The following is a 13,012-nucleotide window of genomic DNA, read 5'->3' on the forward strand; positions in this document are numbered from 1 at the left end:
TGATCATTGCCTTGCATGTATGATCAGGTGGTTTTTGAAGAAGTGACTCCCTTTTCAGGCTTCCGGATGTGCTCCAAGGCATATTATTGAGGACGTGGAAGAGAACACTTGCTGACAAAGCTCCTGGCAGCTTTACAGAACTTTAGTTTAATATTGTGTTAGTTCCCGTAACAGCTGATTTCAAGGCATTGCTCTCCTCAAGAGACTAATTTGATGAACAGAAGAAAGCTGGAAAAATGCTTGTTACTCATTATTTTTCACTTGTTGGTACTTTGTTTAGGGTTACTTTTAAAAAGAAGATTTCACTGATCACAAGCCAGTGGAAGACTTTCAGCCCAAGCAAGGGTGAAGACAGCTCTCTCCAAGAGCAGAGGAAGTCCCTGTGGAGAGAACCCGAGCTTGTTATCAGAACTTGTCGGCATGTCTAAACAAGGAGACGATTGCTACTTCTATTTCTATTCTACCTGTACCAAGGTATGGCTGGGTTTCTTTTGCTTTGCTTTGCTTTGTTTTTTTGTTGTTTTTTTTTTTTTTCATTTTTTTCAGGAAGGGGTAGAGTAGGAGGAGGAGGCACACTGGTCTTTGGTTAACGTGATAACCAGATAGATTCTGAATTCAATCGTAGCAACCTGAGGCAGTAGCATGGACGTTTTTGAGGCTGTACTATATTTTCCTTGTTGGTTTCCTTTTGGTTACAGGGAGACAACTGTTCCTTCCGCCACTGTGAAGCTGCTCTGGGGAACGAGACAGTCTGCACGCTGTGGCAGGAGGGTCGTTGTTTCAGGAATGTCTGCCGATTCAGACACATGGAAATTGATGTGAGTGCCTAAAGATGTGTTCTCAAAATAAATCAACAAAAGCATTTTTCAGTGCTGTAGGTGTGCTGATTGTGCTTTTGCAGGACAGAGTCCTTTGCTTTGGAATTACACTGGTTTCTGTTAGCAGGGGAGGGGGTGGGAGGAAGGAGAGGGAAATAAAATCAATGCCTTAGGTATGTCTTAGCAAGATTTTCTTTTATTAGACGCCGACAGTATTTTCTCAACAGATGCAGAATAACCGCTAACTAGACTGCTAAAAGCTGCTGGAGCAGGGGGGTAATAAACAGGCTGTACTAGCCTCCTGAGAGCAGGCTTGATAATGATCTATCAGGTCTCTTGTGTCCCGGAGTCCTTCAGATAATGCTGTTCTAGCTGCCTGGGCTAGGAAGCAGTGGGGAAAGTTAAAGGTGCAGAAGAACGAAGTCTCCGAGAAGTAGTTCTGGATAGAGTTAACGTAGGCAATTTAAGATGTTCTTTTTCCCTCTGAATAATCCTAGTATAATCCTAGGTGTATTAGTTTAACCCACCCTAAACTGATGTCTGAGAGTGCCTGTCTTCTCAAACTGAATGATGACAAGGCTAAACGTGCATAGTGGTTACAGCTTCTGCAAACTTTGTGAATATGCCCGGAAATACTATACTTCCGTGATAAACTGACCTTTGGAATGATGTTTCAGCACTGTATTGTGACAGCCCTATCGCTGTCGTGACCTGGAACTGTGCATCTCTTTGCAAACCTTAGGTGCATGTTATCACGAGCTTGTCTTTCTTTCTGTCTTCAGAAAAAGCGCGCTGAGATTCCCTGCTACTGGCAGAAGCAGCCAGTAGGCTGTCAGAAAGCCAACTGTGCTTTTCATCACGCAAAGGGACGTTACATCGATGGCGTCTTCTTACCACCAAGCAAGAGTGAGTTTAGGTCCTTTTTCTTTAAGTATTGAAGAATTAATTTTGCATATTACTTAGTGGGTGCCAATAGTGTAGGAGACATCAGGTAACCGTTCATTTGTGAGTGCAGGAAAAGGTCTGCAGTCCTAGGTGGTCAGCTAAACCGAGTGTACTGCTGCTGTACTGCTGGTATTTGTTTTCTGCTTTCATGCTCAGCTTCTCTCTGCTTTGTGTGATATTTGCCTTGCAGTTTGCTTTCTGTTGTTTCGTCTTCTGCTGGGTGGCAGGGAGATGTGTTGTTGTTTGAAGGCAAGTCATTGTTCACGGTGTAAACAGTGGCGGGATGGGCAAAAGGAGATGCTGCATTCATTGCCTGTGCAGGTTATCTGCCTTAGCTACCATCTTCGTGCATTGTGGTCAAAGTTTTAAACTGCCATATTACTGATGATCCTCCTCTTCCTCTAGCTACACTGCCAAGTCCGCCTGAGTCCGCGGACGATGATTTGAAAGTGGCTCAGATGTCACTGCAGCAAAACAAACTTTCTGTCCAGTCCAATCCCTCTCCATAGCTAAGGCGGGTGATGAAAGTGGAAAACTCGGAAAATGTCCCAAGCCCTACACACCCTCCAGTTGTAATCAATGCTGCAGATGATGATGAAGATGATGATGGTGAGCATGGTTTGGTTCCTGGAAGGAATTTGTGCTGTAAATGATTGTGTAAGTCTTTGGTTCTTGGAAGGAATTTGTGCTGTAAATGAATGTATAAATCACAGATGACCTGAGGTCTGACTAGCGATAGGGCAGGCAGTCCGCTCAGGTCACTGGTGGCTTTGTCTGGCAGTCAGCGGACAGAACCTGAAATGTTGGAGGAAAGCTTAGAACCACTCTTGGCTTTAGCTGGTCTGTTGTGTAAAGCTCTATGTGAAACTAGGAAGGAAATTCCTTTTTTTTTGTCTGAAGAGTAATATGTTGTGTAGTAGTTAAAGCTGCAGAGAGAATCTAGAGTCCTAGATGTTTTGTCCTAGGGTAGTCTACTTACGAGTTCATCAGGTCAGTGTAGCTGTATTAAAAAAAAAAAAAAAACAAAAAAACCCCAACTTTTTTATAGGAACCATGGACTGAAGTGTCATTGCATGAGCTACATAATCACGAACAATCTGGCCTATGCATAACTGAATAGATTTTTCCCCTTCAGACCAGCTTTCTGCGGAAGGAGAAGAAACTAAAACTCCCGTCCAGCAACCAGCTGAGGAAGGCCAAAATGGATTACGGATGATTTCCACTCGGAAAGCCAGTGCTACTACTGCTAAACAAGGTATTCCAGCACCTGTAGTAGGATAAATCGGAAGGAGAACTTGACAATTAACTCAAAAGCAATGTGGCGTAAAAACACAACAGAATGTAGGGGTGCTGAATGGACTCGGTTATTTCCATGATCTCATTTCTCCCTGATACCATCATGTGCCCATTGGGTCAGAAAGTTGAACTGCTTTTCTTTCCTTTTGGAGAACAAAACAGGGTCACAGCATGGAGTTTAAATGGCTGCACGTGCAGCCTGGCAACCACTGTTGAAAGCCATATCTAACGATAGAGGGATCTAATATCACGTAAATGGATTAAAATTAAAACTACAGTTTTTACCCTGAAGGGTGAAAGGAGGGGCAAAATGCCATTGATTCTATGGTTGTTTCACTTGTGAGGAGTGTTGACAGGCTTTATTCTAAATACTTCTGAAAGTTCCTGAGCACTAAGAAGCCTGAGGATCTGTGGTCCTCAGTGAGTGCCTCTAAGCCTTAGTCTCATTAACTGTTTTCTGTTTTCAGAGGACGGTCTGAATTTTGGAATAAAAACACTTGAAGAAATCAAATTGCAGAAAATGAAGGAAAAAACTAAGAGACACGGTGGTGAGTTAATATTCCCTGCTTCCTTACCCGGTTCACCTTCATCCTGTGTGATGATTTTTCTTTCAAAAAAAACCTCTTCCAGTAATACCGGGTAGCTGGCTATGCTTTGGTGAATCCAACTATTTTGCCAAAGAAGTGAAATTTGATTGGCTTCAGAATGGCAGGTGATGGTGGCTGGGAGCTGCTTGAGGGATAGACTTCCATGCTTAGCTGGGGGCATCGAGCAACCTGATTCTCAGCCAGCTGGTATTCTAGATGGGAATTCCAAGGGCAACCAGAGGCAAACTAGTCACCTCTCTTATTTGCATGCTCTGGTCACTGTATGTTTGACAGTAATGAATAATTAAAGTTTTTTGTTCTTCGTGATAGTTTTTTCTGTTTGGTAAACTTCCTTATGTTTTGCTTGCTCTGAGCAGAAGGTCCTTCAAGATCTTCTCTTCCTCCCGTCGATTCTATGATTTTTCCTGCTCCGGAAAAGGAAAATGTCCGGACAGTGGTGAGAACTGTGACACTGTCTACAGAGGAAGGTAATAATTCATGCTTTTGTTTTGATTTCATTACTCCTAAACTGGAAGGTTAAGCAAGAAGGAAGGCAATTCACCCCTGTTAGCCTCCTGGTGCTGCCGCCTTCTGTTCAAAACATGCTTTTATGCTGAAAGTCCCTGGTTGTACTGGAAAGCTTTGGTGCTCAGGTTAAGTGCAGTAGCAGGAGAAAGAAAAAAATGTGTCAGTATGCAAATAGGGGGATAACTGAAAAACAGGAGAGTAACGAGAAGAAAGAGCTCTAGAGGACAGTGCTATGTAAGAAGCAATTTCTGAAGCTTTAAAGAGGCTGACAGTGGCACGTGTGGACAGTAGTGCGATAGGAGTCTGTGTATAAATTATATTGTTTAGAGTTGTGCAAATTCCTTTGAAAGGGAAAGAAGTGAAGAAGTACTTCTACCCATAGACATTCACCTTAGAAAGGAATATTTCTCAGCATTTGTACCTAATAATATTCTGCTTGCTTATGCAGCTCTGTTCTGCACAAAGTATAGCTGTCAAGCAGACTCAGATTCATTCTCGACTACATTCAGCTGGAATTTGAGGCAAACACTGAGACTATGGATACTTTTTCTAAGTTAACTATAGTTGAAATATGAGTTTGTGTGGTTTAGCTGTCAAAACAGTGCCTTGCTGGGTTTTTTTTGGACATGGGCTAACAGTATACTATTTCTATTGGCTACTGGTTTCTATGAAATAGAAAAATTTTACTTTTGTTTTAGGGGAGGAACCTGTGGTTCGACTAGATCTTGCTGAGAAACAAGGAAAACGGAAAGCCTCCGTGGGTAAGAACTTTTTATGAGCTGTTATTTAGGTGCCGCCTTCTCTATATGACTGCATTGAAGAGTATTTTTGACGTATGAGAGGAAAATGCGTTGCAGTGGAGATCTGTGTTGACTGCAGAAATGGCAAAAAAACCATTTAGCAGCTGAAAGGCAATTTTATGAAAATATGCTTGAAAAATAGAAGCTTGTGGTTGACTGTTCTCAAATCTTCCTGCAAAGAAATGTTCTTAAAATATTCCTTGTTTTCTCTGTCTGAAGCTGATGTAAGCGCCCTTCCGGTGAAGCGCAGCCTTGCTGAAAGGCTGGGGAAGAAGGTGGAGGTTCCGGGAAATGCTGACAAAGCACCAAAGAGAGGTACAGCTACTAAACAGGCATCTGGATGTGATTCACGGGTTTTGTAGTTAGGCTTTCTGTTTGTCCTTTTCCTGCGATGTTTCTTTTTGCATGTTGGCTGAGGTCTTAATCACCGGGATTCAAAGTTACCTTTCCTGCCTTGTTTTCGAATGTGAACACAAAGTTGACGTTTATGCAGCCTCCCTAATTTGGTCTTTTTCTGTTTTGCAGTTCAAGTTCCCAAGTCTGTGAAGGAGAGGCTAGGATTACCTTCTCAACGGACTAGTACTGCGAAAGGTAACAACTGGCTATTAAATATACTTTCTCCTTCTTCCTTTCCGTGAACTTAGACCGTTTTCATACAGCCCTAAAAAGGAATTCAAATGAAAACAAAGAACTGATTCCTCTTGCTCGAGTGCTGAAGCTCTTCTGACAGCCACTATCAGAAATCTGGCTCTAGGTGTGTGTTTATTTTCCGCTTGTGCCTTGTCAAGGTTTTAAGCTGCTTCTGTGAACCATCATATACAATTAGAATAGAGCCACTGCCGGGAGCAGGAATTTGAAATGCAGTCTGAAAAAGTAATCAAGTAAACTAGCATTTCTGTGTAGCAACTCTCTCTGGATAGGGCTGGTCTTCAAAATACAACAAGTGGCTCAGAGGAGGAGGAGAATGTTAGGCTATTGTCCTAAGATGCGTTATTGGGAACGCTCAGGCTTAGTTTTCCTTAGTACTGTGACAAATTTTGGAGACTTAAACTATTGTTGGACTCTCTTTAAATGTTGGCGCTTCTCATTTCTTGATGATGACAGGGAAGGCTGCTAAGCCAAAGGGAGAGGTCCATGTGAAAACACTGGAGGAAATCCGTCGTGAGAGAGCTCTTCAGAGACGAGAATGTCAAGCCAAAGCCCAGGCTGAATGGCATGGTAAAACCAAAGATCCCAGCGCAGGGGCAAAAATTGAGGGTGAGCCCAAGAAGCAGAGCGTGCTCACTCTTTCCGGGCCCAGCAAAGTGCAGTCGAAGGAGCCGGCAGGTAAAGCCAAGCCAGAAGGAGAAGTGCGTGTTAAAACCCTGGAAGAAATAAAGCGCGAGAAAGCTCTGCGGATGCAGCAGAGTGGAGGAAATGTGCCAGCTCCCCCAGCACAACCTGGACCTGCCCCAGCCGGGCAGAAATCGTTATGGAACACAAAGCTATCAGGTAATAAGATGCTTTAATACCTGCCCCGGTGAGGTGCTTCCCATATTGAGCAAGTTCCGTTTGCTCAGGATCTGCTTTGCTTTTTCCTTCAATGCAGAGGATAAAAGAGTTTAAGGCTGCAAAGTTCAAAGGCAAAGAAGGGCCAGAACATGCAACCATGTCTGTTTTCGTTAATTACGTGATGGTATTCTGTATTTCCCACTAGAAAATTAACACATTGAGGGGCTTTTTAGTCTAATTTTGGTATTCTGTTTTTTTCTGCCATCTGTTTATGGTATGAAGTCCTCCCTGCGTTGAGTTCAAGTTCACCTTCCTCTTTGGCATGTGTTGCTTAACTTGACACGTGTATGTGTTTGTAAAGCATGCTTCAGCGTCTTAATGTGGGGGGCCAGTTTCTGTCAAAAATGACAGAGGATCAAAGGCCTCGTTGTTAAGATTATATCAACTTTGTAAAATGAGATTGTGTGAGGGAGATAAGGAGGGCTTAAAGGCTGCATGCACTGCACATTGTAGCCTTTCTCTCTGTCTCATGGGACACGAGGAAATAAACACACAAAGAAAACAAGTACCCAGCTTTCTTTCGTTTCTTCTCCTGCCAGCCAGATGTTAGGTCAGGAATGGGAGACTAGAATATGACTCTACAAATTTGGATTTTGTAGAACAACTTAATAGATTTTGTGGGACATCACTGCAGGGGAGAGGAAGCTGGTACAACAGTTGCATACACTCTCTTGTCTTACTATACCTGCTGCTTTTCCTTTCCTAGAGGGAGCAAGACTTTAAATACAAAAGCTGTCAACATTTGTGAATCTTACTAGACTTCATACAACGTCTTAGAGTATTGCTTGCACTTGGGATCGCTCTGTGTCTGAGTTTCCCTCGTCCTGGATTATGATTTACTGTAGCTATTCAGTTCCTTTGTTCCTTTGTATGGATTGTTGGTAGACGGAGTTTACTATGTGGAAGATATTGCTGAGAATCCAGGCAATGGCAGTGTAATTCTGCTGGCCAAATACAGTTAACTGTGTAGACGGGCCGTGGAAATGAGGAAGAGAACGTGGATTTTTCATGAGGCAGAGCAAGACTGTATCAGTTCTCTCTTCCTTTTACTCTAGCCAACTTTAACATGTTTGCGAAGCCTTGGGATGGGAAAGTCGCTTCCCCCAAGAAGAAGGCACTGAAACGTAAGGCACCTGGCAGTTTTCCCTCTGCTGTAGCAGCTGTGAAGCCACGGACTGCCTCTGACGCTGACACAATGGGACCTCCAGCCAAAAAAGCAGCTATGGTAAGGACAGGGGCTAATGCAGAAATGGATCCCTTGTAAAATTTACACCCTCCTCTAGGAGAAAAGATGGAAAACTCAAAAGTTCTACAGGCTTTCTGTTTCCTTTTAAATCCAGTAGCTGCCTACAGAATTCTTGTAGTACCCTTCCATATTTATTAGATTAATGGCACTATTTACTTAGTCCTCTGTGATTCTGTGATTTCTCTGGTGTGGAGGATTTTGTCCATTAATGCTGTGTTCTTAAAAGACACAAGATCATTAGTAACCTCCAAGTGAATATTAACTTTCTTCAGGAGCACCTTGGTTTTGTATTTTGGCTAAGGCTCCGCAATGCCAGAGGAGAAGCAGCATGGAGGAAAAAGCTAGTAAGGAATCTTTTACCCATGAGTCCTAAATGCTGTTTTGCTGCTTTCTAGGCTGTTCCAGCCACGCTGGAGCACGTCCCAGCCACCAGACTTGAAGAAAATCCCCAAAACAGGTGATGACCACAACTTGTTCTTTTTCTCAATCGGTGTATATCCCCAGTGAAACATAAGTTCTGTCACACGTGGGGAAAAAAGGAGGGTTCTGAGATAATTAAAGCCCAAATCCATCAGAGGAATAAGTCACGTGAAATGACTTTCTAGCAGCTAGCAGGAATGCTTAATTAGACTTACTTTCTTTAAATGCTGCAAGTCGGTACAGCTTTCCAGTGACTTCTTGCTCTGTCTGAATACCTAAATGAGGATGAGGTGAAGTTCTCCTACTTCCTCGTGAGGTGATAAATGATGAGTAGTGTCCTCTGCCTTTTGGTCCTCAAGAATGCCACCCGAACAAACATACAAGGTGACAAGAGTGCAGGGAGAGCAGAGGGAAGTGATGGCTGCAGATCAGCTTCCTGTAGTGGGGAGCAAACTCTGCTGAGTGTGCCGTGGGAAAAATGACTAACTTAGCAAACAGATATTTGCAGATGGAGACTTCTTAACATTTTTACAGGAAAATTAAGCAAGGTGGCAAAGTGCCTCTTGCTACAACAATTGAACCATCTTTGCTAGACTCCAGGTGCTCTGGCTTCACAGAGAAACCCCCAAACTGAAAAATGTACCTGCTAATATATTGGGCTCTAAATGTCGCCCTGGGTTAATTGAATAACAATCCCTGGGTAAGATTGAAGTGCAGGAGGGGTTGGCTACGGTTTTAAGAGCCGGTTTGCAGAAAAGGGATTTCCCGTTAAGAAATGGCATATACTGATTGTTCTCTTCCTTGCTCTGCCAAGACCTGAAGCACATCTTGGAAGCCAGGCAGAATCTGTGGAGCCAATGGAGTTCTCAAGCTCGACTTCAGCTTCTTCCCAGCTAGAAGAAGCAAGGACACGCCGGCTGAGTTCCACAGGCAACGCGCCCGTATCTGTAGACGAGGATTTAGAGACGCTACTTTGGGAACTCTCAGACGGCATACTGGAAGCCGAGCTCGACTTGGACCCAGGGAAGGATGAGGATGACCTCCTCCTTGAGCTTTCCAAGATGATTGATGATTGAACTGCATAGTCCTATGGTATATTAAAAAAACAAAAAAAAACAAAAAAAAAACAACTCTTCTTCTTGTTGGATACCCCGAGGTGATCCTTTTTCTAACTGAGGCTTTGCAATGAGACTTAAAGCACAGTTGGAACTGGTAGAAATTGGCAGGGTCTGCACTCAGTTGTCCTAAGTTTCCCTGCTGGTCAGAGTTAAGGTCTTGTGCATGGTTCCGTAACTATAGGTGGCTCAAAGATATCAAGAGGACAAAGCACTTGTTTCTTTTGGCACAGAAAGATGTCCATCGGCACGCTGTGGTGGCTGTGAATTGACGTAGTGATGGAGCGATGCTCTGAAGGCTTAAACGGAAAGCTTCTTCCTTCCGCCCCCCCTTGGCACAGCTCGATGTTGGGCACATTGTGAAGCCTGGGTGTTCTGATTTCTCGGACAGTTGATACCCAAATCCCGGAGTTACTATGTCAACTCTTGACTTTTATTTGTGTATGCCATTGTTTTGACTGTAATCTTTTCAGATGATGAAGCTGTAGGGGCGGGAGGGAGCAGAATAATTATTCTAGCGTTGTGGACCAAACATGCTGCCAGGAGTGGTGGTGGTGGGGTCAGCCCACCCGGCCTTACTTTCAATTATCAGGGATGATAAAATGGTGTGAAAAGCAGCAGCTCTGCGATACGGCTACGCTACCCCCACTCCCTTCTCTTGTGCTGTACCAAAGTTCCCCCAAGCTTTGGTTGGTGCTTTTTGCTGGTGACAGTAGGACTCCAGGGCGAGTAGTCGGGACTCTCCTGCAGTAACTGGGTCAATTAAGGGTTGGTTTAAGTGCCTCCTGGTTTTTAAAATTGCTCCCCTGAGCTGCTGGCTCTGCTGCCTGCTACAGCAAATGTTCGGGTGCCATCAGCGTCGCACTTGGGCGTGGGCACTGACTCTGCGGAGGAGAGCTGAGGCTCGGGTGTATTGTGTACCCTGCCGCCAGTGATCGTTTTCCCCTAGCAGATCTATTTTGAATTATTTCCCTAAATTTTAGAGGAACTTTAGGCTCTTTGTGCTATGATTTGTGAAGCTGTAGGGGCCCTCAGGCATTTGCTGCTGGCAGAGAAAAACCGCTTGTCGAATTTGTTGTAAATACTTTCTGTTTGGACAACAACGCCTGTGTGTGTGTGTGTGTGTGTGTGTGTGTGTACGTGCGTGCTTTGATGACCCCCTGCGACGCCCCAGCTCCGCGAGGGAAGCTTTGAAGCGGCTCTGGGAAAACCTCTGCGGAAGAAACTGCTGCTGGCGACTTGCGGAAAACGGACTCCACAATCAGTGAGATTGTAAAGTAGGTATGTTTATTCAGCGCTGGGCAGCACGGGAGGTCGTGGGCATGAAGATTGATGACTCTTCCTCGTCACCGCTAGTTGACCTCTTGTCTTTGCACAGACTCAGTTGCTCCTTGGCTCTTGTCCACCTGCAGGACCAGTTTCTCCCAGTTTCTTAAGATAGGCTCGCTCTCTTATTAGGAGACTGACCTTGGTAAGGGGCCCAAGGCTTCTTGCTTTAGTTAATTGGCACAATGCACCATAGTTAGCAAAGACACTAAGTAGCATCCTAGTTTAATGCCGTCAGCGCTCTATCTCTACTTGATAAGATTCTCCTAACTCCCTCTCTCACTGGAGCCCACGCAGCCCTCCGTCCTGCCGAAGGACTTCACGGGGACTTCTGCCGGCTCCGGGTGCCCGCACACAGACAGAAATGTCTTTGAGAGAAAACAATCAGGAGGAGGAGAGCTCAGAGACTGCGGCCGGCTTCGGCCACCTTCCCCTCGCTTTCCCTCTCCGTGTTCAAACCGAGCACTGTTCTGCCGTCAACCTTCGCTGCCTCTGCCCGCGGCGCTGGGCTTTCGCGTGTGCCATTGCTCCTCTACATATTTTATCCTTCCTTTTGTAAGGAATGGTCCAGCAATTCGTGTCACTAAGGGATTTGAAGGGTTAACATCGAGGCCCGGGTCTAGGTGATAAGAGAACAAAGGGGTTTTTAGGGAAAAGTGCTGACTACTGCAGGGGATGTTGCTAGAGTTTCTGAAATCCGGCGCAGAGGCTCCCAAACGAGGAGGAAGGGGGAGATGAAGGACAATTGAAGGACAAAAGCCTGGGAGGAAGACAACCAGCATTCAGCCCGAGCAAGCCCCGAGAGACCACCAGAGACTGGTACGCAGGCGCCCCTGGGAGGGGTTTCGGATTCCGGAAACCAATTCTAATAACCCTGCCTCTTCTCGAAGTAGTAATGAATATGTATTAGCCTGGGAGCATCAAAACCAGCCGCCTTACGTAACAGGTGTGCGTCCTGGGGGAGCAGAGACTCCCGGCGCACCCAGCGCTGCTTGCTTGCCTCTGTTCGTTTAATAAATTGTAAACTTTGATTGTAATCCTATTTGGATTTATAACAGCCATTTATAACACTTTTTATATTTGTATTTTATTTAAGGCTGTCTTGCCCCCCTCCCCCCCCCAGCCTCGCTGCTCACCAATAAAGCTGGCGCAGGGACTCCTGCCTGCGACCATAGAGACGCGGTCCTCCCGGCCTGCTAGAGCGGCCCCCCACGCTCCTCCAGCATCCCAGCGTCCCTTGTGCGCTCCCGCCCGGCCTCAGGGGCTTCCGGAGGCGGCCCAGCAGGGGCGGCGGGAGCAGCGAGGCGGCGGCAGCCATGGCGTACCGCGGGCAGGACCAGAAGGTGCAGACGGTGATGGTGCAGCCCATCGTAGCCTTCCTGCGGCCGGGGAGCGACGGGGGAGCGGGTGGGGGGCGGCCCGGGCCTCAGGGGTCTCGGCCCGGACCTTGAGGCCTTGTCCCGGGGCCCTGGGGCCTCGTTGCAGGGTTTGAGGCCTTGTCTTGAGGCCTTGTCCCGGGCCTGGAGCTCTTGTCCCCGTGCTGAGCCCTTCACGCAGTGCCCCAGAACCTCATCTTCCGCTACCTGCAGAGCGTGAGTAGCGCGGGGAGAGGACGGGGAGGGGATGGGGATGGGGATTTGGAGGGGGTGGGGGGAGCGGGGAGGGTCCGGGGATCTCCCTCGCTGAGTTTTCGGCTCCCACCCGTTGCTCGGGGCAGGTTTGTGGGGAATGGAGAGCTGTGCGGCGTGGTGGTGGGTACAAGGAGCTGCTGCGCAGCCCGGCGTTTCCCCCTCGTGTTAACGGGAGTGGGATCGTGCAGCCGGGCGTGCAGGAGTGTTCCCTTGTGACTGGAAACGTGTCCTTCAGCAAACGTGTAGTATTCACCCAGTCATATAAGACTCTAAAATGTCAGACTGTTAATTGAAACTGCCCCTGAGAGTTGCTCCTTGGAGTTTTTGGGAGCTCTAGCGGCTATGGTTAGCGGGTATTTCTGAACACACGAGAGAGAACAAAACTGCTCGCGGTGTTTGTGTTCCAATTTACTCTCCTCCTTCGTTCTGCAGAGCTCGAGGATCCAGGTGTGGCTGAGCAAGTGAACGTGCGGATAGAAGGCTGCATCATCGTGAGTGTCAGCACGACCCCACGTTACATCGTTAGTTTGTTTTCCCTCATTCACAATCCTATTTTTTCTTGTCAAGAAAAACTAGCCCAAGGGAAAAAAGAAATCGTGCTTCTCTAACAATTAGTCTTCGTTGTCCAGCCTGGGTCAGCACAGCTGACGATGGTTCGTGTTGTTGCTGAACTAATTGCCACTGTTGCCGATTTCTAGGGCTTTGACGAGTACGTGAATTTGGCGCTGGACGACGCAGAGGAGATTCAC

At 46.2% G+C, this 13,012-nt stretch overlaps 1 protein-coding gene across 1 annotated transcript; it reads left to right on the top strand.

Moving 5' to 3' along the window:
* Positions 1-323: 323 nt before the first annotated feature.
* Positions 324-2,272, top strand: LOC310890814 (zinc finger CCCH domain-containing protein 11A-like; the record flags this gene model as incomplete). The annotated part of the gene is made up of 4 exons (XM_083853137.1): positions 324-474; positions 699-818; positions 1,601-1,724; positions 2,169-2,272. Exons 1-4 carry the CDS (start codon positions 421-423, stop codon positions 2,270-2,272), a joined length of 402 nt encoding a protein of 133 aa, XP_083709263.1. The 5' UTR covers positions 324-420.
* Positions 2,273-13,012: the final 10,740 nt, after the last annotated feature.

The sequence above is a fragment of the Anser anser genome (assembly GCF_964211835.1).
Source record: "Anser anser genome assembly, contig: HAP1_SCAFFOLD_137, whole genome shotgun sequence".
NCBI classification, from domain to species: Eukaryota; Metazoa; Chordata; class Aves; order Anseriformes; family Anatidae; genus Anser; species Anser anser.